Here is a 23,941-nt window from a genome sequence, read left to right as displayed (position 1 = left end):
AACACCTATTTTCTGCAAGCAGTGGAGTCAGTCCTCTGCCAAATATGAAGTTATATAAACAAAAATGTGTGCATTAATATAAATGCAAATTAATGCTAACTATAGACCAGGAGCTTCTCTAGGCACTTGACATGTATTAATCGCTTTAACCCTACCCAAGGGGGTAGATTCCATTGTTGTATTCATTTTAAAGGTGAGGGAAACTAAGGCCAGAAAGGTTAAGGGAGCTTCTAGAATCCAAACACTTAACCACGGCACTAACAATTTATCTGGTTACTGTGGGGGACCCGAGGTTAGAAAGCAGGTGCTTTTCCAAGACCATGAACTCAAAGTGTGACAAATTAGCAGTGCCTCCTATTGCCAGAAAATAGAAATATCAATCCAGGCCAATTTAGGTATAATGTCAGAAAACACTTTCACCTGTCTCCCTGGGTTTCCTCCCAGCTCAGGACACTGAGATATGCGCCCCTGTGAGGCCCCAAACACACATTGGGACACACGCTGACCAGCACATTCTTGCCGAGTCACATCTTACCCCACATCTTATCGCAGCCCTGCCGAAGGCCAGGCACTATCAAGAAAATGTTCACTCATCTTCTTCCCGTCATGCCCAATGTGTGAACACTGATAACACATCTAAATTCGAAGAAAATCAACAGAAGTCATCTCAGTCAACCTGAAAAGTCTAGTGACTCATTCACAGCCTTTTCACAGGGCTTCTGCTGGGCCACCCTGGTTCTCCTTTGCCAGCCTCCCGGCCTCCTGTAGTGCAGCCCGGGTGCAGCTCGGTGCTTGATCACGCTCTGCTCCAGGGATCAGATGAGCATGGACTTGCTTTTGCACAGGCATTGGAGTTGCTGAGCAAGCTGCCTCTGTTCTGTGCTGGCAGTGGCCCCACTACTTATGTCCCCGAGGCAGCTAAACAAGGTCGCCTTAGAAAAGATAGCAGGGCAGAAGATGCTGGCTTCTCGGCCCCCAGAGTAAATTCCATCACTCTGAAGGTAACATCACAACATCTAAATTTTACTCGATTTATGTCAGGTCTTATAAATACATAGCACCCATGTGGATGCTTAAACCATGTATGCTGACTGCCAAAAACAAAACAAAACAACATACTGTCTCATTAGAAAGGCAAGAGCTGGTAGGCCAACTCACCAGAATAAAGAAAAATGGGTACTCTAACTTCTCTCCACACACACACACACACACACACACACACGCACGCACGCACGCACGCACATTGGTGTAGTAAAGCCCAGAAGACAGTTAGTTGCCCTGGCATTGGAGGACATTTAATGTTTTCAAGGATTTTTCTTGTTTAAAGTTAAACTAGTCACATGAACTTTTTGAGCTTGCATGAGCTTAGCTTTAGGCCTCCATCCTCAGATGGTCTGGCATCTCTTTCAGCCTCTAGTAAGGCAGTAAGCAGAGTAAGAGCAAAGGCTCAAGAGCCAGACTTCCCAGGCTGCAATGCCAGCTCTACCATTTTCCAGCTGTGCAACCCAGGCAAGTTACTTAACCACCCTGTGCCTCCATTTCCTCACTTGTAAAATGGGAATAATATAACTAGAACTAACCCACGTGGGTTTGTTGTGATGATTCAGTGAAATGAATGGTAAAGCATTTAGAACAATGCATGGTTCAGAGTAAGCCCTCGACACATGAGTTTTTTTGTCGTAATAACTTGAAATAGGCTCATGTATCCCACTGAGTTCTTTTTTTGTTTTGAACTTTAATCTTTGTAGCACTTTAATCTCATTTCTTCTTTCGTGGACGGGTTAGAGGAGGATGTTTAGCCATCCTTAGAGTACAGTATTTCACTAAAAACCATTATTAAGTCTCTTCAAGTTTCTTTTCTGCAGTAAATGATCCAGATTACTTAATCATTCTGTTTTACATGCTTTAATCATTTGTTTGAACTTCTCAACCATCTACAGATTTAGTACATGCAGAAACATTGTCTAGGAAATTTTGGTTTTGAAATTCCTTATTATCTGTGGTCCATGAGCTCAAATGTTTAAAATCCATTGTTCATAATTGCAAAGTTAAGTTCTTTACCATACTGGTTGGTTGGTTTTACTCTGTTATGTTGCCATAGTCACCTAATTCTCAAATGCGTCATTCAGCCCAAGCCAAACCAGAAAAGCCCATAGGTCATTCATTCATTCATCAAGTATTTATTAAGGGCCTACTCTGTGCCAGGCTCGGTGCTAGCCTTCAGATTACAAATCCGTACTTGGAGGAGCTCACAGTTTGGGAGGGAAGACACAGAAATAAACAAACCATTAAAGTCTTACATTAGATCCCTACTTCAAGTGAGAAAGTGCCAGGATAACCCTGAGGGAGAGGGAGGAAGAATTCAGCTCTGTCTGGTGCGGGTGTGACTGGGGCCCAGGATCTAGCAAGGACGCAGAGACGCAAAGCTGCCCAGGTCAGGTGGGTCCAGGCCTGTAGCGAGCAGATCAAGAAGCCTGGGCTCCATCCTGCAGGCGTGGGGAACCAGGGGAGGGGATGTTTTACCAATGACTCTGGAAGCAATGAAGAGAGGAGACTGGAGGAGAAGTAGGATGCTGAGGTTGTGGAGAGAGATAATAAAGCCTGCATGCTAAGGAGAGGGTGACGGAAAGGAGGGAGTCGATTTGAAGAGTATTTAGAAGATAGGGCTTTAAAGACCCAGTCGAGAGGGGCGCCATATTTGGGACAGAGGAGGAAAAGAGAAGAAGTCCTGAAGGAATTCCAGGTTTCCTGTGCAGACCACACTGAGGGCCATTGCACCGTGTAGTGTCATAATCGAACAAATGCAAGTTGGCACCAAACCTTCTCCTAGACGTGCTCCGCAAAGACATATGTCCTCTTGAGAGTCAGTAGGGAATGTCAATGTCACATGCAAAGAGCAGTATATATATACACATATTCTTTACTAGTTATTCTTTTAAAAATACCCCTTAGCATATGTGATATATATGAGCTAAGATAATATTTACGTAGGAGTCTTAATTTTTAATTTTCTGGAAATTAATTTTCCAAATGCAATAAGATGTTAGCATCATTTCAGTTATCTATGCCTGACGTAGTACATATCTACTTGCTTGTTTCTTTATTTATTATCTGCCTCCACCACCTGAAGACAAGCTCCTTGAGGTCAGAGACTTTGCCTCCTTTGTTCACATCTACATTCCCAGCACCTCAAATGGGGCTTGATCCCCGATGGATGCTCAATAAATATTTGTTGAGAAAATGAATGAATTTCCATGTAAGTGAAAAGAAATACTCCTATCCTTTACTAATGAGGAAAGAAAAGAAAAGGGAAAAAAAATTTGGACTTGACACAGTTTTTCATGAACAGATCCAATTTGCAAAAATGGGACTGAAGTTTCAAAGCTATTTTTCTTCCTGAAGCTCTGCTTCTGGTAAAATCACAGCTGCCAACTTATATGGTGGTTTTAACTGCCCAGTTACAAATTCTGCACAGTTGTACACATTGGCAGAGTTCAGCTTCCTTAAATGCTGTTGGATCAGTAAGGAAATGGTGATTTTTCCTTATTGATTTAATGCCAGTTCCTCTTCTGTGAAAAAGCCCATGAGCTGCTCAGTGGAACATAGACAGTAAAAACTGAACATTGGGGGAAGGGGCAGAAATTAGTTAAGTCACTCATGTTCCTCTCCAGTCAGGTGATGTTGAGACAGGTTAGTTAGCAAGTTGTTAGGCGGACAGGAAAGTCCCTGGTAAAATATACAAAAGACAGCCCTATTCTAAAACTCCAGATTCTAAAGTAACTTATTCTCTCCAGGACAAAATGTAACAGCGCTTTGAGGTTAATAAATTATCTCGTAAAATTCCTTTTGCCAGACAGAGTAGATCTGACAGCTATGAGTGGGTTATTTTGCTGATCCCTTCAGGATGGACAAACAGAACAAACCTGATAGACGAATTCCATTAAAAGGTGCCAGCTCCCCTTCCCCAAACAGGCAAGGGAAGGTATACAAGTAAGAAATTTTGCCTCAGTCACGGGCCCCCCTCCCACTCGGGAGCTGCATTTCTTTGCTGTTTAATAAACTATCCTCTTTTACAACTCCTTGCCTCTCCATGGTCCGTGCTTCCATTCTTCGGTTTCACGAGACACGATCCTGCCGCTCACTCACAGGAAAAAGTCTCCGACATCAATGTCAAACCATTTCCACTTTCAGGCTGGCGTGTTCAGTTGTTTTCCCCCTTTAAATTTAGCAGAGTGATTATTCCTCCTGGTGGGTTGCACATATGCTCCTTTTCATCTGTGAAATAGCTCTTTCCTGGATGAACTTTAAGCTCCAAAGTAACGCATACAAAATATATCTGTTTATGAATTGTGGGAGGAATGTTTCACAATCTCGTTACTCCAAAATGGTTACACCAAACGACCCTCTCCGAGGTTCCTTTTTCCCAAGATGAAGGGAAAAGCGCTTCAGACCACAGCACTATGATGACAGTGATAATAATCATACTTTCCGTGGATCTTATTCAATAGTCTCGAAGAGGCTATCGTGTAGGAAACGCTTCAGCGGCAGATGTTTACCCTGAGCGGGACGCTGTGCTGTGCTACCGAGCGAGGAAAGGCTTGGTTCTTATCCTCTGGGGCTTACAAATTAATTAGCTGGGGAGGTACGACACAAAGCACAAAGTGAAACTGATAGTCACTAATGAACAAGATGGTCAGTAAGTGCCACACAGGGTTCAGAAGAGGACAGGGGTAACCAGATAGCATTCCTAGAGGAGATGGACTTGACTTTGAGTTGGACCTTTAGTGGCGGTCTGGAGTGAGAAAAGGCAGAGTGGTGGGAGCGTTCATGGACGCCACTGCCTGGCTCGCAGCTGGCGGAGGTGGTGCTTGTGGCAGATAGGGTAGGGGATAGATTGGGGATGACCTTGAATGCCTCTCTAAGGACTTTGGGCCTGATTCTATAACTCAAGTGGAATCACGGAGAGTTGTTGAGCAGAAAGGATGTGAGCTAAAAAGTGTTTTACAGAAACTAAATCATACAGAGACCTGTGCTATGAATTTAATTGGGGGTTTTCAGAACTGAGATAAGAGACCCTGACCCAAGCTGGGGACAGTGGGACATCTCCCTCATGTGGTACATATCTGGGAATGCTTCGGAGGGATTTCTGTAAAGTTGCACTCCGTGTACCTAGCTGTCCCCGCATGGTAAGGCAGTGGCGCTGTGATGTGCAGTGCTTTAAAGTAGCCTGGTTCTCTTAGAGCCCCACGGTTTGCACGTGGAACAAGCCCAGGTGTGGCCTATACGCAGATCTCAGAGAATCCGGGCACCTTACAGTATAAAAGCTGGGAGCAAGCTCAGGGCCTGCAAAGCCCACCTCCTCGGCTTCCCTGCACAGAAGCCAGCCCTGCCCAGTTCACGCAGCTCATCAGTGACAGATCCAGGGAGTGACCACATCTCCTGGCTGTCCTCCAGCCATGCGTCCAAAGCCAGTCCGAATTCTGCTTTGAGGCGTGTGTGTGTGTACAAATTCTGGCAGAATCCAGAAGAGTTTTCTGGCCCTGAGAGAATCGAAGCTCCTTTCCTTTACTCACCTTTAATCCTTTACTTTAATCAGAGCCCCACCCCCCAGATCCAGTTCCTACCTGGACCCCCACTTCATTTCTGCCAAATCCCTGCCTCCAGGTTTTCCCACAACAGCCCCTCTGGCGTCTAGTTCTCTGCTCACACCCTGTTGTTTCTCGTGTCCTGCCATTGACTGCACTGTCCTCTTGGTTTGAAACCCTGGTAGACCCCTGCTTAGCCCTCACCACCTTCAGGAAACGCCCCTGGCCTCGCCCCTTCCTTAGGCTGACTTAGCCTCCCTCCTGGGAGCGCCCATGCTGCCCTGCACAGAGTTCCAGCACTGTGTCTCCATGATGTCTTCTAATTGCCTCTTTATGGGCCTGCCTCCACCCTCCAACAGTGAGCTCCCTGAGGGCAGGAACTGTGGGGATGCATCATTGAACACCCCACATCTAGCCCAGTGCCTGGCACATATTAGGCATTTAAAGGTCTGATGAAGGAATGAATGACATTTGCCTTCTTGGTGCATTTGTTCACTTAATAAATATTTACCGAGCAATTACTTATAATCAGCATGGCAGTAGTCACCCTTAAAATATACCAATGTACTCAAGCTCCAAATTATACATGCATGAATTATGCATGTAGAGTGTTAACTGCACACGCAGCGGAGACTGTGTACATAACTGCACATACCAGAACTAGCAAAGGCAATCAACGGTGTGCCAGATGTCCCTGAAATGTACAAAGAACCAAGACCCAAAAATGACAGTTAGCTCCATAAGCCCTCTAAAAGAAAAAAGAAAAAATGCAAAAGAACAAAAGAACCTCTCGCAGAAGGAAGTGGCTATGGTTTTTTTTCTGTGCACCCGAGCCGGGGGTGGGAAGCTTTATAAAAGCATTCTATGCCGGGGAGGTTCATGTAAGTCTGAGTTCCTCAAGGGTTGGCTTGAGGAGCTGTTAGGGAAATTCACTGCCATGCAGGAGTCAGGGGACTGTTTTTTATTCCACTGGAAACTGTTAATGAGGACTGCATTAGCGGCCCCTTATTGCATTGCCTGATAAAGAGACAGCAGGTTCGCCCAAGCAATTCTGGAGCCCTGATCACTGCCAATTAGGGGAGCATTGTCTGGCTGACATAATCAAGTGAGTATAAATATATTTATTGTGATTAGAATGGGGAAGGAAGATAGAGAAAGATTCAAGCAGAAGCTGCCACCCCTTGCCGGGCTCCGGCTTGGATCAAACTCAGTGCGTCTGTCACCAGGTGCTCAGTAAAAGTCACTGGCTTTCTGAGGTGGAATGCACAGTTGCGAATTCAGGGCTAGAATTGTTTTTTTCCCAGAAGGGGCCCTCTCTTCCTTATTTTTCCTCCTCGCTTCTTCCGTTTTTCCATGTTCACTTCTGCAAAAGATGAACAGGGTATAGAAACCAGACGCCACGTTGATCACATTTTAATTCTGCCCTGTCGCCCAGGCCACCCCCCACTTTGCCTACCTGCAGTTCAGAATTAGCTCAAGGAATAGTGCTGTGACAAGACTCACCACAGGCGCTGCCTGCCTGGCTGTGCAAGTCCGTGTGGCACAGGGTTTATCTCATTGTGGACTTGTGGAACTTTCGTGGGAATGTCTGTGATGTGTCTCAGAGCTGGGGTAGAAATACCCTGATAAAAACAGTCCCCTGCAGTGGACTAGATATGGGAGGAATTTCTCACATTTCAAAGGCTAAAAAAGGCTAAAAAAAAAGAGGGCATTTAAGTCCCAGCTGGGGGGCATTCTCGTCTTAGTGGAGAGTGGGGTCTGTTTAGGCATCTGTACAGACTTCAAAATGCAGGCTGCATCTCTTCATCCCCAAACAACTGACCATATTGTATTTGTTATAGGAGAGGCGGATGACAAATCTGGTCTCATGACTGAATTTCAACTCCAGTCAATGTAGAGCCAGTCCATCAAACATGTGACTTTTTTTTCTCGCCCTTGACTATTTTATAACAGCCGTTTTAAAGCTGAGTTGATTTCAGCTATTTCCTCTGCCCTCCTCATGGGTATGCTGCTTTGTTCAGTGCTTGAGGGCTGAAGACGCTTTCCACCGGCTACAACAGAATAAGAAACCCCCTTCCCTGGGTCCCGTTCCCTTCAGTTTGTCTTCACAATGGCAAATGGCTCTCAGCCTGTCTTCTTGACTTTAACAAACACTATTTTATTACTGGTAACACAGATAAAATATGCGACAATGTAAGGGAAAGTAGAGATACACAAAATAAATAAGGGGCCCATGTAGGAGAAAGGTCATTCATAGAGATCACTCAGCCTAAGGATATCTGACTACTCTTATTCAGCCTATTCCTGCTAAATGTTTCCTTCTTCTGCAGCTCAGAAATAGTCAAGGTCAAACTTGTCAGCCAGCTACCAGAAATATGTATTTCCTTTGCTTTTCAGATCATAATGGACAAAACACTTCTGTCTTCTACCTCTTGCCAGATACATTGTTTTTTGAGAACTATTGCTCATTTATCTCCAAGAGAGAAAGAAAGTCATTCCATATTGACCTGTTAACAAATTATCACTTACAATGAAAATACAGAAGAACTCTCTCACTCTGTGAATAAATGGGTTATTCGTCTGGGCTGAACATGGCTGATGGACAGCCACTGTTCCCCACCCTGGCTTAATTTTCTCCCATTGGTTTTTGTTTCCTTGTAGCAAAGAGAATTCTCCGTTCTTTGTTTGAGTCTCCTTTTGAGGAATGGACCTGTCTCCTCTGGGTCTGCTTCTTTTGTGAACTGGTTAGATTAAACCCCTACCATTTACTGAGTAGCCTGTTGTGTTGGGTGCTGTGCATTTCTTTGAAGTCCTACTTGAAAATTGGACAAAGTCACTAATCTGAATGCTAACTCCCTCCTAACCCATTGTTCTGCTGCTGTGTAAATGGGGGCATTACATAGCCACGGACCACGTTATTATTAACTGAGCTTGAGCTCTGTCGTCCGCAGGACCTGGCTGGTAGAGCAGTGTAGTCCTGAACACCTTGCTTCTCTCTTCCGAGTCACACAGTCTTTGTTATAAATGCTGATGGGAACAACAGAACAGTCTGTTCTTTGCTGTTCTCCATAACGAGATAAAGCTACACAGAGAGTGAAGAGCCCTGTCTAACTATATAATGATGGTACAGATTACATGTGGCTGTAAGAAGGTATTTGGGGCCCGAGCATTTAGGTGACACTTATGTGTTGTATTTGATGCAAGTCATTTAGTGAAGGGGATAAAACCTCTTGGACACACACAAGGCTCTTGACCTGGTTGGACATTACGTTTTACAGCATTTTGATTCTGTTTAGTCAGGGTAAGTTTTGCTAGGACATGGTAAGAGAGGGTAGCAGTCTAGTTAATAACATTGTATCAATGTCAGTTTCGTGGTTTTGCTGCTGTACTGTGGTGCTGTAAGATGTCACCAGTAGGGTGACAGCAGGATAAAGAGTACAAGGGAATTCTCTGTACTATTTTTGCAGTTTCCTGTGGGTTTACAATTATTTCAAAATAAAAAGTTTAATGACAGAGAGAAGAGAGAGACAGAGAGAGAGATTGAGAGAGAGAGAGAGATTGAGAATATGAATGAGGCGGGAGTCAGGAGAAATGAGTACTCATCTTGGTTTTAGTCCCTGGCTGGACAAATATTTACATTTTGTTGATCTCTTTCTCCCTTTTTCGCATATAGACTTTGTAAGCAGTCAGGTATAAAAACCAGGGCTCGTTTTTTCTATAGAAGAGAAGAAAGAAGTAGGAAGAGCTAAGAGAACCCCTGCCAACGTCCATTAGAGGCCTACTTCCTGCCTCTCCCCACCCGCTTTACTGACACAAACTTACCTTCTTCATACACCCCTCCCTTCCCATTCACGGGGAGATGCCTCTCCTGCTGCTACAAATGAACCCCTTCACCTGCACAAGGCATCCATTCCTTCCTGCTGCTCCAAAGGCTCAGTGCTTCTCCGTAATCTTCCCGTGTGGGTTCCTTCTCACCTGGGGTTTTAACAACCATCTGTAATGAGAATAGCTCCCAAATTTATATGTCTTCCCAGACCTTTTTGCTGAGAGCCACACCTCCATATTCACCCCCTGGCTGGGAATCTCTACCTAGATGTTTCACATTTCAGATTCCTTCCAATTAATCTTTTCTTCCTATATTCCCTTATCTCCAAATATGTTATCTCCATCTACGGAATTGCCTGCAGCAGAAATGAAAGAGCCATTCTAGACCCATGTAGCTCAGTATGGTAGCTGCTAGCCACATGTGCTCTTAAGTACCTCAGAAGTGGTGGGGCCAAATTGAGATGCACTGTAAGTATAAAACACACATCAGACTTAGTTCAGAAAAAAGAATGCAAATTATTTCAATAATATTTTACACTGATTTCATGTTGAAATGATATTTTGGATATATTGGGTTAAATAAGACAAATTATTAAAAATAGTTTACTTCTTACTAGAATATTTAAAATTAAGCGTGTGGTTTGCATTTTGCATTTCTATTGGATAGTGCTGCTTTAGACTTACCCACCTTTTAGTCACTCCCAGTTGGCCAAAATGTCACAGTGATTCTCTCCAGTCAAGACAAGGGAAATTAGTTAAGCGCACAGGTTGAGTCTGAATCCTGGCTCCACTATTTGTTGATGTATGTGAACCTGGGTGTGTATGTAACCTCTCTGAGCCTGTTTCTCATCTGTCAGGTGGATATAAAAATAATTCTACTTCTCAGGTTTTTTGTAAGCGTTCAATTGGATGATATGTGGAAAGCGCTTCCTATGGAGATAAAAGCTTGTGCAAAGGTTCAATGTCAAGGGAAAGAGCATGGCCTCTCCTAGTCATTGCTCAGGCCCTCATCATGTCTAGCCAAGACTAGTACAACAGTTTCTCCATATCCAGTTCACCCTGCCTTCCAGTCTCCATACTGCCAGCAGATTAAATATTTCCTAATGCAAATGTTATCAAAATTTTTAGCGATTCCCCATCACCTTTGAGAAAAAGTCCACAGTCCTTGGCAAGCGACACAAGGCCCTCCACGGTCTGCCCCCGCCCCCATCACCAATCCCATCTCCCGCCCGTCCACAACGGCCATAAAACTAACCAGGCTCCCCAGCTCTGATTTGCATGTACCATTCTCTCTATTTGTGCTGTCCGTGCCCTCTACTTGTCCACAAGGCTCATTTTATTTGTCACCTCATTTGGGAAGCTGCCCCGGTCCCATCCCAGGCTGGATTAAGAATCACTCCTCCAGGTTCCTCAGCCACTTGAGGTTTGGCTCCATTGTCACCCCGGTCTCACTTGTTTGGTTGACTTATCGGTCTGTCCTCCAGGACTAGGAGCCAGCCAGCTGCAGTCTAGGATGGATCTCCTTGCTGAGCAGTGCCTGGCACAAAGTAGGGCCCGCTAAGTGTTGGTTGAGCAAATACATAAAGCATAGGTGATACTGAAAAACATAAGGAGCGTGAAAGCCCGGTGAGGTCAAGCAGCAGGAAATCTGAGGATTAGCCCAGGGAGAAATCGCCGCTACCTGACCATGCAGAGTTCAGAGAGAGAAAAGAATCCGGGCAAGGAGTCAATAATGGAGGATTTGATGTGAAAGACTATGAAAAAAAGAGATTATGAAAAGAACAGAACCACATTTGGTAGTGCTGGTGGTTTAGTAACTTCCTCTACAGTGGTTCCAGGAAGAGACAAGGCTCTAGGAAGGCACAAATTATGTAAAGAAAGGATGAGGGAGGAGCAACCAATTTGAGGATTATTTGTCATCAGTACTAGAAACATGGTGATCCACGTAAATGTCAACCTGGCCATCGCGTGATGGGACTAATAATTCACTGGGGCTGGTACCTAGGAATTTTTTACTGTGGTGCAAATGCCAAGCATGGAAAAATTTGACAGGTTATAGATATGAGAAAGCAGACAACAGATTTGAGAATAACGATGTGAAATGCCAGAATAATCACCAGAGGAATATCTGAATATGTAAGAGGGCTTAAAGGATTTCTGCTTTACTGCAAGTATGGATTACAAGAAAATTCACTTATAAAAACAGAAATTTCGATATAAAGCCCACTTATCAAAACACGTACTATCCCAGAATGCCAAATGATGAAAGGATGCCTTTTGATCTACACAATATTAAAAATTACAAATAACACAAGGAAGGTAGAGGAAGTAGGAAGTAGGACATTTTGTGGCTCACAGGATACATGAATGAGAAAATATGTACTTCCGTGTAAAAACTACAACCTTCACAAGAACACCTAAAGGCTTCATTCCAAGACCTCAGGTCTCATCCCACAGGTTAACCCGCTTCCCGATTTTCACATATGAAATATTGTGGGATGGGCGTTGTGCGAGGGGAAAGATCAGTGGGCAGACTGGAGAGGAAAGGGTGAAAAGATCACATGATTCCTTGCCGTTATTCTTAACTCTTTGAAATTTCCGCGGAGAAAGTAAACATTTGAGATATACTAGAAAACTGTTGGGTGTCTGAATTCCAACTGAACTGGGCAATCTGTATGTTATCTAGCAAACCGCCTAGGTGTGGTACGCGCTTTCTCATTCACGCCACCTGAGAGCCACCACTCTCAGTCAATGTTGACTTCTGGTGCAGAAAGAGGCAATTGCTGACGACTATTGGATCCCATTGTGTGGCAGGCACACAAATTATTATTCCTGTGTTAACCATGAGGAAGCTGAGGCTTGGAGGATTAAATAATTTGCCGAGGGTCACCCAGATGGCTAGTGGCAGAGTCAGGCTTTGAATTCTCGCCGCCTGACTCCAGAAGCCCATGCACTTGCCCACTGCATTTGACATGGCAGCAGTACCAAGCAAGGGGTAGATATATTGAGTCCCCCAGAAGAATAAACGCAACCGAGAGCACAGAGTATGACAGGGGCCGGCCCTGAGTAAGGCCTTGAGGGAGCAGTTGAAGTCACGCCAGGTGCCTTTGTTTAAGTTAGAAAAATGTGCCCCTAACTTTAGACAGATCCGGCCCCATACTAGGACTCACAACCTGATTAGAAGAGCACCTGATCGACTTGAACCTCCACTGCAGTCTCAGCCAAGAGCCTTGTGCAGTGAACAACCTGCACAACTGTACGTAGCAGCCTGAGTTAGATGGCAGAAGGAGAAGCAGTGCAGATGCAAAGACAGGGTGCTTAGGAAACAATGAGAAACTACCAAAGCACATTGCCTGGAGTATGTGGTCTTCTGCAGTCAATTTAGAGAGACAGAATGGGGAGAGATTGCTGAGGGCCCGAAATGACAACAGGAGAATCTCCAGTCGATCTGGAAGGCACTGGATCTGAATGTGCAAATGGCTCTCATTAAGTGTTTGTCAGAAAGCTTTGACACACAGGGGTCTTTGCTCCCTCAAGCAGGTATAATAGGGTACAGGGAGAATGGAGCATGGAAGGTAAGGTAACAGCAGCCTGTTTAAAAGACACAATAAAAGGAAACTCAGCAGCCTGGAAAAGAGGACAATGAACAGGGTACAGAAAACACGAAAGAGTGGCAGTGAGTAAGAAGATGAATTTCTTCCACTTCGCATTTCCCCAAGTATGACCCTCAAAGGAGAGGTGACCCTTTCCTGGTTCATTTTCTTTTCTTAGAGGGTTCTTAGACTGGCATATGAGGAAATGGCCACAGGCCCGGCACAGTGATTTCGGCAAGGCATTTGGCTGTATTCTTCATGATACCCTAGGGAACAAAATGCAGAAAGACAGGCCAAATGATAAATGCTTAATCTGGTGGGTTTGGATTGATACTCAAAGAATGTTGATTAATAGGTTAAGACCCCCAGAGGGAGTCTTAGGTAAGAAACTGACTTCTGAGGTAACCAGCTTGTTTACGACCACACAGCTGGCGAGGGAGGAGTCGGGATTCGAACCTAGTTCTGCCGGACTCCAAAGCCCATGTTCCATTTATTATGGAATAAAGACCAAAATGGCATTAAGTTTCCTTATGAAAAAAAAAGCGTCGAAAGAGATAACCAGAGGGTAGGAATACAAATCTATGTGGCAGATGGAAGAAACTGCCAATGGGGGAGGACAAAAACAAGATAAAAGTCAAAAAGATTAAAGATGAGCCTCACATTTTGGTTCCAAAAAATCCCCTGCAGAAGGGAAGCGGCCTGGCTTGACCCCTCTGCATGCTGGGAAACACTTGGGGTTTTGTCATAGTTGTTGTTTAAACTCCCCAACAACCAACAGCGTGACACATTATTAAAAATCTACTGTACAGATGAAGTAATTAAGTTGTCCTATTCTACTCAGCCTGGCTCAGACCATATCTTGAACACTGGGTTCAATTCTAGGTTAACACATATTCAACATTGAAAAACTGCAATGTGACCTGAAGAAAATGACCAAGAGAGCAAGGAGTCTGAACCCTGGTACATAGAGGGTGGTGGGGGACCCCGGGGATATTCTTATTTGGGGACTTGTGAGCATCATCTTCATATAGTCAGTGTTTTTATTTCTTGGGGCAAAATTCAGACTGAAAATTATAGTGAGACATTTTGGTTCGATACAACAATTCACCAAGATGTTAGTCCACTCCTCCCAGTGCACCCTGCCCCCTGCCCACGCTCTGTCATCCCAGTAAAGTAGGGGAAAATTGGGCCAACTTTTGGGGTCACTTCGAACTTTGAGAACCTGAGTTAGGGCCCTACTTGATCAAAACTGGCAATTAAAAAAAAAGAGTACTACTTTAAACAAGGCGAATACAGGTGTTCCTCAGTTTAAGCAAACTCAAATTAAGACCTAAATTTCCAAAAAAATGAGACTATTATAATTATTCATTTGATGGAAGTAATTTGCAATATCATTCCTTTTATTGGCAGCTTTTTAGTACCTTTATGGGGAGACTTGATATATAAAAAATGTAATTACCTCCAACTTTTCAGAAAAGACATATCGAATGAAGCAATGTTATATAGGTTATGTCTACTTTTGCAAGCTTTGTGACCAGCGAACTGAAAAATGACACTCATTCCAATAATAAATAGGGGCTTGGGAACATAAGTAAAAGTGACAAGAAGAGTAAAGTAGTTGCGGTTATGCAGTCATCTACTCTACCTTCTGGGCTTTGTCCAGATGAGAATTAAGATAAGCCAGATGGTGAGGGAAAGGAAAGAGGACGCTGAGTGTACTGTAACATTTGTGAATGGTGTTGGTATCACAGCCCTGGTGACACCAGGGCAAGACCATGGAGCCTTTCAAGTATGTGATAAATGAGCCACTCATTCCAAGCCCAAACCGATAGGAACAAACGTGAAGTGAACAGAAGGGAAGAGAAGGAAAAGGGACCGTAAACCCTGGGGGTACCTTGGAGGGGTAATCATGATTTGAATAGAAAATAGAAAGTGATTTAAAAAATGAACCCTACAGACTTATAAAATGTCTGTCTGTCTCTTTCTCCCACTTACACTCACATCCGCCACGACCCCTCCAGCTCTTCTTATAGGGCTCATTTAATAATTTCTGATTCTGGGTGGGTATTTTTAATGCTTCATTCATGTTGGGGTTTTGACAGCACGATTCATGGTGTCCCTGTAGACAGTTGTTACTGCTTTAGGAAACAATAACGATAAAACGAGGAAATGGCACCGGATCCATCAGTCTCGCAGCAGAGTGGGACTGGAAGAAATATCTCCAGAGGGTTAGTGGGCTCTCTCTGTTTCATTTTTGTTGTGGTTTGGGATTGACATTTTCTTGTGTCATTTAAATAAGAAAAGTATAGGAGATTTCAAAACAAAAGCATTTTAGACATACTTTTTCTAACTAGGGTTCATGGTAAGTGAGTAATGTTTCAAGGAGAAAGAAAAGAACTTGAAAAAAGCAGAATATATTGTAAGGATAGTTGATGGTGGGAAAGGTGAGAAAACCATGACAGAGACAGAGAACAGTAGATGGAGAGGGAAGGAAAAGAACAGAACAGTAGCGTGTAAGTTTATTAACTGAGATTGTGTCCATTTCTGCAGTTGCCTCAAAGCACATGATTGCTTGGTCGAGGTCAGCCAGGTTTATTGCAGTCTTTGCCTCTTTGACCAAGGAGTGATGGGCTTGAATTTCATGGGAATGAGAGAATTGTTGCCATCAATTTCTTGGCTGCAGGACAGCCACCCAGGAAGGTGCAGGGGGCCCTAAGCTAGTTAGCAATTATCCTGAACGAGTACAAGCCTTTCACTGTTTCGCTAGGACGGCAGAGGCCTCGTGGGGTAAGGAGTCAGCAGACGTGTGCTCTCATCTCTAGCCTCAGTTTCCCAGCTATACAAGGTGAATGATAATAATAATACATCTTGCAGAGGGTGACCATTTGTGAAGCCCTTGGCATGTGACAGACCATCTCAATAAATGAAACTTGGTCTTAGCTGGTTGTTTCTAGACTTTGGTGAGGCTTGGTCTGGGTGCTCTCCCAATGTGGCGGCCCCAGGGCTTCCTGTTTAAAGAGAGCGGGGCAGTGACTGAGCTCTGGGCTGACCGCCAGGTTTAGAAGCCAGATGAGTTTTCTGTTTCGCAGTCTCGCATTCCCCACTTCCTTTTGGTTAGTGCTCTTTTCTCTTTCCTTACTGGGTTGTCTTGATTACCAGGCATTGTACCTTCTGATGCATTGTGACCGGGGCTCCATGGAGAGTAGAGAGAAGCTAGCACTAGCCCAGGGTGAGTGAGGAAAAATGGGGACTTGCTGAAAAGGAGTACATGCTTGGTGGATATCCACTTTAAAAACTGTTTTGAAATTTTTTCTCTACAAGGAAGGATGGTAGATAGCTGAGATGCGAAAAAAATGCTTTGGAGAAAAATGCTAAACTGTCGAACGCCGACTATGAGCCAAGCATTCAATATAACTCCTACAACTCTGGAATCCGGGTTATGATCTGGATTCTTGAAGAGGAAACTGAGGCTTGGCGAGGTTAAGGTTCCCCAGCTACCACGTAAGCAACAGATTTGAAACCAGACCCGTCTGACACCCACAGCTGCTGGTAACCTCACCTTGCAAAGAGTGGCAAGTTGGGTAGAAAAGGACTGAATTTGCTTGAGTTTGATAGACTACATATATTACACTTAAACAAAAAGATATTTTTCTTACAAAAAGTTTGAGGGCAAATAAGATTCTATGTGACGTACTTTGAACTAAAAGAAGTTATGTTTTATACGTCAGATTGGTGTTGATTAAAGAAGAATGGGGTAATAAATAATCAGAAGAAGGACTGTAATTTAATATAACAAAAAATAATTTTAAAAAAATCAGAAAAAGGAAGAACAAACAACCCTTTGTCTGGGCAACCCTTTACAGGGCAAGGGAGGAAAGGGGACCTGCCTGGGGGGCGGGGGGCAGCCTCCTGATTTGTCTTCTCCTCTTCTACTTCCCTCCCCTCAACATCCCTCTCACCCAAGAAACGAAAAACCTTACGCAGGAAAAGAGGAGATTAAAAAAGAGGAAAGCATCCTTGAGACCAATGAAATTGCCCTAATCCACAGTGACAGACAGAGGCCTGCTGAACAGCAATTTGATTAAATAAGGATATAAGGGATTTAGAGGGACTCTCTGGTTGTGTAAAGTTTATAAGTCCTTGAAATATATTTATTTGCCTTCCAAACCTAGAAACCAAGTGCCTTCTAGCTGGGGAGATGGTCCCCACTTGGGAAATAGGAAGAAAGGTCCAGGCAAGGCCAAAGCGGGGACTGAAATCCTCAGAGGCTGGCAGAGGGTCTGCAGGAGGGGCACTGCAGAGAGACGGTCAGGTGGTTAGGTCTTCAGATCGGGGTGAATACGGGCGGCCTCACCGAGGGGCGATGGGCTGAGCTGGAGGCCCGTCCCAGACGGGAGGCAGAGAAGAGCTCAGCTCGCCTGCCCACTCTTCATGTCTCACTCAGGAACCCACTGCCCATTAGTTACCTGTCATCAGCGAGAGCGCAGTTGCTGCTTTCCTCAGAAGTGAAGCCACCAGGAGATGAATGTTATGTGGGGAACACACCTGCACAGATAGATGGGGAACGCCCTGCAGCTGCTTTCGTAAGCGGCTCCTTGTGGTCTCCACATCTAGCATCAGCAGATCCGCCGTGAGGAACTATTGTTCTCGCACAAGCTTCGGAGAGCCCCTCCAGTTCCACGTGGTCACCCCTGCCAGTCACGCAGAGGATCTGTGCTTTCCTGGGGCTTAGGAGGGGGGAACATAACAAGTCTCCTGGGAACAAGAGGAAAATAAGAATGTGTGGAAAATCATTCTAAACGGACACTTGCCCAGGGTGCTAAAATCTCAGCCAACCAGCCAGAAATGGTTTGGTGGCGTATATTTTGCTTCTCTTGGTTTACTTTGGTTGCAATAAAATCAGACATGTTTATATCCCATGGAGAGAGCGCCTGTGGAAACAGGCCAGATCCTCCTGAGAAGGCTGTTTATTCCCCTGGGATCCTGAAACTAAAGAGAAATGGTCCTGCATTTGACTTGGAAGGTCCAGGTGAGCATACGAAGTGTTGGTTGGAAACCTTTTAAACCTTTAAAAGAATTATATTCTTGTTATATAGAATATAGAGTTATATTCTAAGAATATAACTCTTGTTATATTCAAGAGTCAACTGATGGCCTCTCCCAAGTGTGTGTGGCTACCTGCAAGCTGGGTCAGAGCTGCCACAATCCAACTCCCACTTCACCTTCCGCACCTGACCACAGAGCTGAGTCTCCAGAGAAAGCAGCAGAATCCTAGTAGAGTAGGGTTCGAGGGTCTCTATTTTCAAGGCTCCAGAGGATGAGTTAGAAGTAATTCAAGAGCAGGCACAGCAGAGCAATATGTAAGCCTTGTGAGACATTCAGAGAGACGGTTAACATTTCCAACATGGCCAGCTGACTAACGGTCTCCTGTTAGCAGGGATTCTGCCGGTTTAAAATAGAGCAAAAATGTTGTCATTTGAGAAACTCAAATGAGGAAGCACCGGCCCTTAATCTCTTGGTCATGCTCAGCTTTTTTCTTTTTCTTTTTTCACTTTCTTTCCCAGAATAGATTGATTCTGGTCTCTAAAAGGGTAAACAGCTGCTGACAGGTGAGTTCTAGGTAGTTATCCATCCTACGCTTACAAATTTTCAAGGTTAATGATTTGTGTTGAAACTCCTACTGTATGTGTCCTTTTATCTGCACCCTCCAGGTGTGGCTAGAGCCTTTGTGCCTTAGTTTGTCACCTCTCACTGGGCATTGGACATAGGAACAGGATGCTGAGATAACTAAGGCAGTAAGGCTCCAGCCACAGCTGGAAGGTTCAGACAAAAGAAAAACAGCAGAGGTTTCAACACAGATCATTACCCTAGAATCAAAAGCCGGAGTGAGGGACTAGTCACTGGGAGATGAACGGGGGCCACCTTTTCAGGAAACTCAGAGGGAATTTAAGCATCAGGAAATGTGTCAGAGCAAATGACTTCCAATTATTTTCCATCTAAGCAATTCTGTATTTTATGGGTTTTAGACTCTTTGAATTGTTAAAATCTAAATGCCTTAAAACACACAAGAGCCAATGAGGACAATCGCCAAACCTGTCTAGATAAAGGTTGTGGGGACTCAAGATGCAAAGAAGAGTTACAATATGGAATCCACGGTGTGGGGTGCACCATTGCCCTCTATTGGATTCAATAAATCAGGCTTTTAGTGGGAGTGCGTGTTTCCTGATCTCTGGCTGAGTTTGATGAGAAGCCAGGGCACCTTTCCGTGGGAAATTAATTGATGCTTGTAAAGGGGTCCTTCTACCTGCCGCCCCTTCCCTGAGGAAATCAATGACAGTTGTAACTCTGATGGCAGGTCATTTATCATGTTTTTTATTCACTCAGCGTACAATTACTAAGCATCTCCTAAGCACTGGCTAGGTATTGTAGGGAATCTAAGAGTAAATAACAACACCAACTACTATAACCGTTGATTGGATGCCTGCTGTGCACCAGGATCTTTGTACACATTAACAGACAACAGCCCCATGAAGTAAGCGTGCTCATTCCCATCTTATGGATGAAGAAACTGGGCATGTGGGGAGTAAATGGCACGTCTTAGAGTTAAATTCAGATCCATCTACTCCGAAAGCCCACGCTCTGTTCACTAAGGTACAACCCTTCTCCTCAAGAAGTTTACCGACTATTAGCAGAGACAGGATACAGATATAAACGTCTATGCCAGGGGCTGGCAAACGACGGCCAGTAGGCCCAATTTGACCCATCGTGTATTTTTTACCGCAAGTGGAGATGGTTTTTACATTTTGAAATGGTTGGAAGGAAATCAGAAGAAGAAGAGTACTTTGTGGCATGTCCACATTATATGAAATTTGAATTTCAATGTCCATAAATAGTTGTATTGGAACCATCTACACCCACGGCTTCACTCTTCTCTCCAGCTGCCTCCCTGACTGCAACAGCACAGCTGAGTGGCTGTGGCAGAGACTGGACAGCCGTAAGCCAAAAGTGTTTACTCTCTGGCCCTTACAGAAGAGGTTTGACGGCTCCTCGTCTATACACCAAGGTAGAATGTGATATATCAATAGGAGAGGTTTTTCAAAAGGGTTTTGAGAGTTAAGAAGAGGGAAACTAATATTTATTCAACCCAGGCTGTGAGGTGTTACAAGGGTTATACAAGTGTGCTCTGTTTTAAGACTCAGTGACGGAAATCCAGACTTCAAAAGGGATAAATTAAAAGGTAGTGATTTGCATAACAAATTTTCCTTTTCATTTTGTAAAAGGATTCACTATGGGGTTCCTTTATGGAATGAGCTTCCCTAATGCATGCTAATATGATTCCATTTACAAACACTCTATTCATAATAACTTTTCAAGAACACGTCTATTTTGTACAGTGAGGCTGGGCTATAATCTTTTTATAAAGTTTTCTACTGAAAAGTCATGGCACTGGCCCTGTCAGTTCCAGAGGGGAATAAGCCTCTGCCTTCTCACTGTCTCCAATAGAAAGGCTGTGGATTCCAAGGGTCCTCATAGGTCAAGTTCAATGGCTGGTATCATTTGACATTTTTAGCCAAGCTCCTCTTGGTAGCTGCAGCCAAAATCCTAAAATGTAAACTCCTCACTATTCCATTGCTTCATTTCATGAGCAAGATAAATTCACACAAACTACGTTTGTTGCTAATATCCTGGTAAATATGCTGCAAGCAATACAGTTGACCTTTGAACTACAGAGGTTTGAACCAAGCGCATCCACTTATACAAGGAGTTTTCTTGATAAAGACCCATACTGTTTTCCATCCGAGGTTGGGAGTCTACCTTGGATGTGGAGGCCAACTGTATGCTTTGATCACTCTTTATATGGGGGACTTGAGTATCCTCAGATTTTGGTATCTGCAGGGGGTCCTGGACCCAATCACCATGGATACTGAGGGACAATTACGTTTTGGGGGAGTCAAAAGTTAAACGTGGATTTTGGACTGTCAACACCCATGCCCCCCCCCCCCCATGTTGTTCAAGAGTCAACTATCTACTTATAAAGAGCAGTGTTTCTCTCTTTTTTCAAGGTATTATCTTAGCTGAATTACAACATAAACCGGGGCAAGTCGTATAATCTTCAAATTAGAGCTCTCCCCGGAAAAATAGGAAGTGGTGTCACTGATTCAATTTAGGACCTGGCTCCCTCTTTTGATGGGTCCTGAGCCTGAATCTTCAAACAGCTTTGTGATGTTATGCAATTGCTCTTTTTAACAGATGCATAAAACAGAAACCTTGGTTATTCATAGCCAGCTTAGGAGGAGCTGAAATCTTTCAAGCAGTTTCTTGCCTGGTTCCATTTTGATGGTAACTACCGTGTTTCGGAATACGTCCACGTAACCTTGCTTTCAAATAAGGGACATTGTAAAGAATGGTGTCGTGGCTTTTGTTTTCATCCTCTGTGGTGACTATATTATACAAGTAGATAAGCATTCCTGGTATATAGCCTGAATATTTTTCAGGTTTTTGGGTGGTACAAGAAGCTTGAATGGAAATGCGAGGACAGAGAAAACTGTGCCAGGGGAAGTGCTGTGTGGTGTTCGCCTGTGGTGAAGCAGACCTGTGTCACAAGGCTGCGGATGGATATTCGTGCAATCCCTAAAAGGAGAAATGAGACAGATGCAGAGGGCTGGTGAGAAGCAGAGGGAGCCGTGGGATTCCCGGACAAATGCTATTGTCACTGGGGTTGGAGAGGGTAGGGGGAAGCTGCGGGAAGCAGATGCTGTCACTTCTCATTCACACGCTATGGCACATAGCATTTCGGCCATTTCTAAAGCCGATCTCTGGCAGGAAAATCATCTGGGAGAGTCTCTGGAGACATGGCTCTGTCTTCATCTCCCCCTGAGGTCAGACGCACTGTTATTGCAGGATCAAGAAGGCCCCATTGCATTCTTGAATTCTTAAGGCAGCTTTTGTCTCTCTCTCTCTCTCTCTCTCTCTCTCTCTCTCTCTCTCTCTCTCTCTCTCTCTCTCTTTCTCTCTCTCTCTCTCTCGTCCTTTTCTATCTCGAAATTGTTGTTACCATGTTTACGTCTTCATCATATATTGTTTCCCAGATGCGGCGTGCAGTGGTGGTAGGTACAGCTTATAAAACAAAAGGATAAGCTTTTTGCCTGGTAATTTAAAACTTTTCAAAATTAAAACTAATGGATATAGACAAATGGGATATAAATGTCCATGCAGTTCTATGATCAAACAGAGACCGAGCCCTAGGGGTGGCACATTTACCGTTCTCCACTACTATTAGGGAAGCAGAACGTGGTAAATTCGAGGGAAGAATTTACAAAGCCCCGTGATTTGAACAAAAACAGAGCCCACCCCACTCCACCCTGAGCATCTCCCTCCTTCCAAACAGGATCTGAACAGATTTCATTTCACAAATGGAAATAGGATACAAACAAATTTTTTCAAAGTGATTTCATGAAGAGTGGGCCTATTTAATTGGGGGTTTTTGAGCCAAGAAATAATATTATAAGCTGGGGAGCTCTGGGATGTGCCTGGGTCGTTGGTTTTGCTGCGCCACCTGCCTCCTGGGGGAAGGGAGAGAAAAGTGCCACTATTCAGAAACAATTTTACTTCTGCCTCAGCCTTTCCCGGAAGTGACTTAGAGCCAGCCTGGCCCAAGCACCCAGACCTGATCTGAGTTATATGTGATGTAGGAAAGATCTTCCCAAGCTCAAGGTCATATCTAGAGCACGCCTTGGATATTTTTTTCATCCCTAATTTATGTGACTTTCTAATATGTTTAGCATTTGCCTCCCCTTGTCTCCATCCTGCTTATTAAGGTAAATTTGCATAGAAATGGGATTTTGGTTTTCAAGACCATTCACCTGACACTTGATCTCCGGAGGCATCCAGTGTCTGCTGTTGATGCCATGAGGGTGACCCACAAATCCCACATCTTAATGTGATGCAAACTAGAGGCAAGGCCTTAATTAGGGGAAGCTTTGAGTGTTAAAGTAATGGGGTGAATCAAATCAGCAAAGACATTTAGCATTCGCTAAGGAGGGCAGAATACACCTTCCTGTTGAGTGGGTCATTCTAGGTCACAAAAATTTTCATTTGCCTTCGTTGGATGGATCTTGAAGAAAGTGTACCAAAAGTATACATTTTTTTTTGGTTTGGAAATAAGTTTTGACTGGTGATAAAGCTCACACAGTTAGCAATGACATTTTACTTTGGCTCCTGAAATATTTTTTGCTTAATCTCTATCTTTGGGATTGGTAATATTCATCTCTACAAATTGCCTTTGGAAGACCGAGGAAATGTGAAAAATAAAAAAAATGAGCCCCTTGCTATCACCACCATTGCAGTCAACTTTAATCCCCTGATGGCGGCCTGCTGCACCTCCTACCAGTAGGCAGCCACTGTCCTATTTACCCAAATCCTGGCAGCAATTCCCACTGAGAGGACAACTGTAGTCCCAGTTTACTGGTCACTTAAACACAATTAGGTTTGCGGTTTACTAACCTAAAGGGTTTCAGACTTAGGCAAATTTTGCAAAACATAAATGCCAAACAACAGCTTTCAAGACTGTGTTCTGGCAGTGAACCGTCTTAGCAAAAGATTTGAGGGTCATGAAGAATAAACACCAAATGTCAATGAGAAAAGTTTATAGGAGATGGGAGAAATCAGAAGAAAAGTTGTGCTGATTTTGGCCAGGCTACTTTTGCTGAGGGTAAATTCATTCCATCAAACTATGTTAAGACAGGGCCGGCCCGGTGGCTTAGGCGGTAGAGCTCCATGCTCCTAACTCTGAAGGCTGCCGGTTCGATTCCCACATGGGCCAGTGGGCTCTCAACCACAAGGTTGCCAGTTCAATTCCTCAAGTTCCGCAAGGGTTGGTGGGCTCTGCCCCCTGCAACTAAAATTGAATCTGGCACCTTGAGCTGAGCTGCCGCTGAG

The 23,941-nt window shown here is 44.1% G+C and overlaps 1 protein-coding gene and 1 long non-coding RNA gene across 7 annotated transcripts in view; one reads left to right on the top strand and one right to left on the bottom strand.

Moving 5' to 3' along the window:
- GRAP2 (GRB2 related adaptor protein 2) overlaps positions 1–23,941 on the top strand; it is a 71,195-nt gene that overhangs the window by 21,978 nt on the left and 25,276 nt on the right. The window contains exon 1 of one of the 5 annotated variants that reach the window (XM_074326429.2): positions 6,426–6,690. The exons of 3 other annotated variants lie outside the window; for them this stretch is intronic. Coding sequence is in view for 1 of the 2 variants with exons in the window: in XM_088796371.1 (XP_088652497.1) it covers positions 21,647–21,668 (22 nt within the window). In the remaining variant the exon portion in view is untranslated. Of the gene's footprint in view, positions 1–6,425; positions 6,691–21,385; positions 21,669–23,941 lie in introns of those variants that run through there. One more of the 5 variants, XM_088796371.1, reaches the window with a different exon arrangement.
- The window catches only part of LOC141570186 (uncharacterized), a 37,318-nt gene continuing 20,071 nt past the window's right edge, over positions 6,695–23,941 (bottom strand). The window contains exons 1-4 of one of the 2 annotated variants that reach the window (XR_012494140.2): positions 18,226–18,444; positions 17,470–17,758; positions 10,758–10,947; positions 6,696–9,579 (exon numbers count right to left, since the gene is read on the bottom strand). This is a non-coding gene — a long non-coding RNA (uncharacterized LOC141570186). Of the gene's footprint in view, positions 9,580–10,757; positions 10,948–17,469; positions 17,759–18,225; positions 18,445–23,941 lie in introns of those variants that run through there. The other variant, XR_012494141.2, reaches the window with a different exon arrangement.

Source organism: Rhinolophus sinicus, chromosome 1 (genome assembly GCF_057876585.1).
Source record: "Rhinolophus sinicus isolate RSI-liver-muscle chromosome 1, RSI-T2T, whole genome shotgun sequence".
Classification (NCBI taxonomy): domain Eukaryota; kingdom Metazoa; phylum Chordata; class Mammalia; order Chiroptera; family Rhinolophidae; genus Rhinolophus; species Rhinolophus sinicus.
Note: the sequence above shows the minus strand (reverse complement) of the source record. Positions and strands in the feature narration are given on the sequence as shown.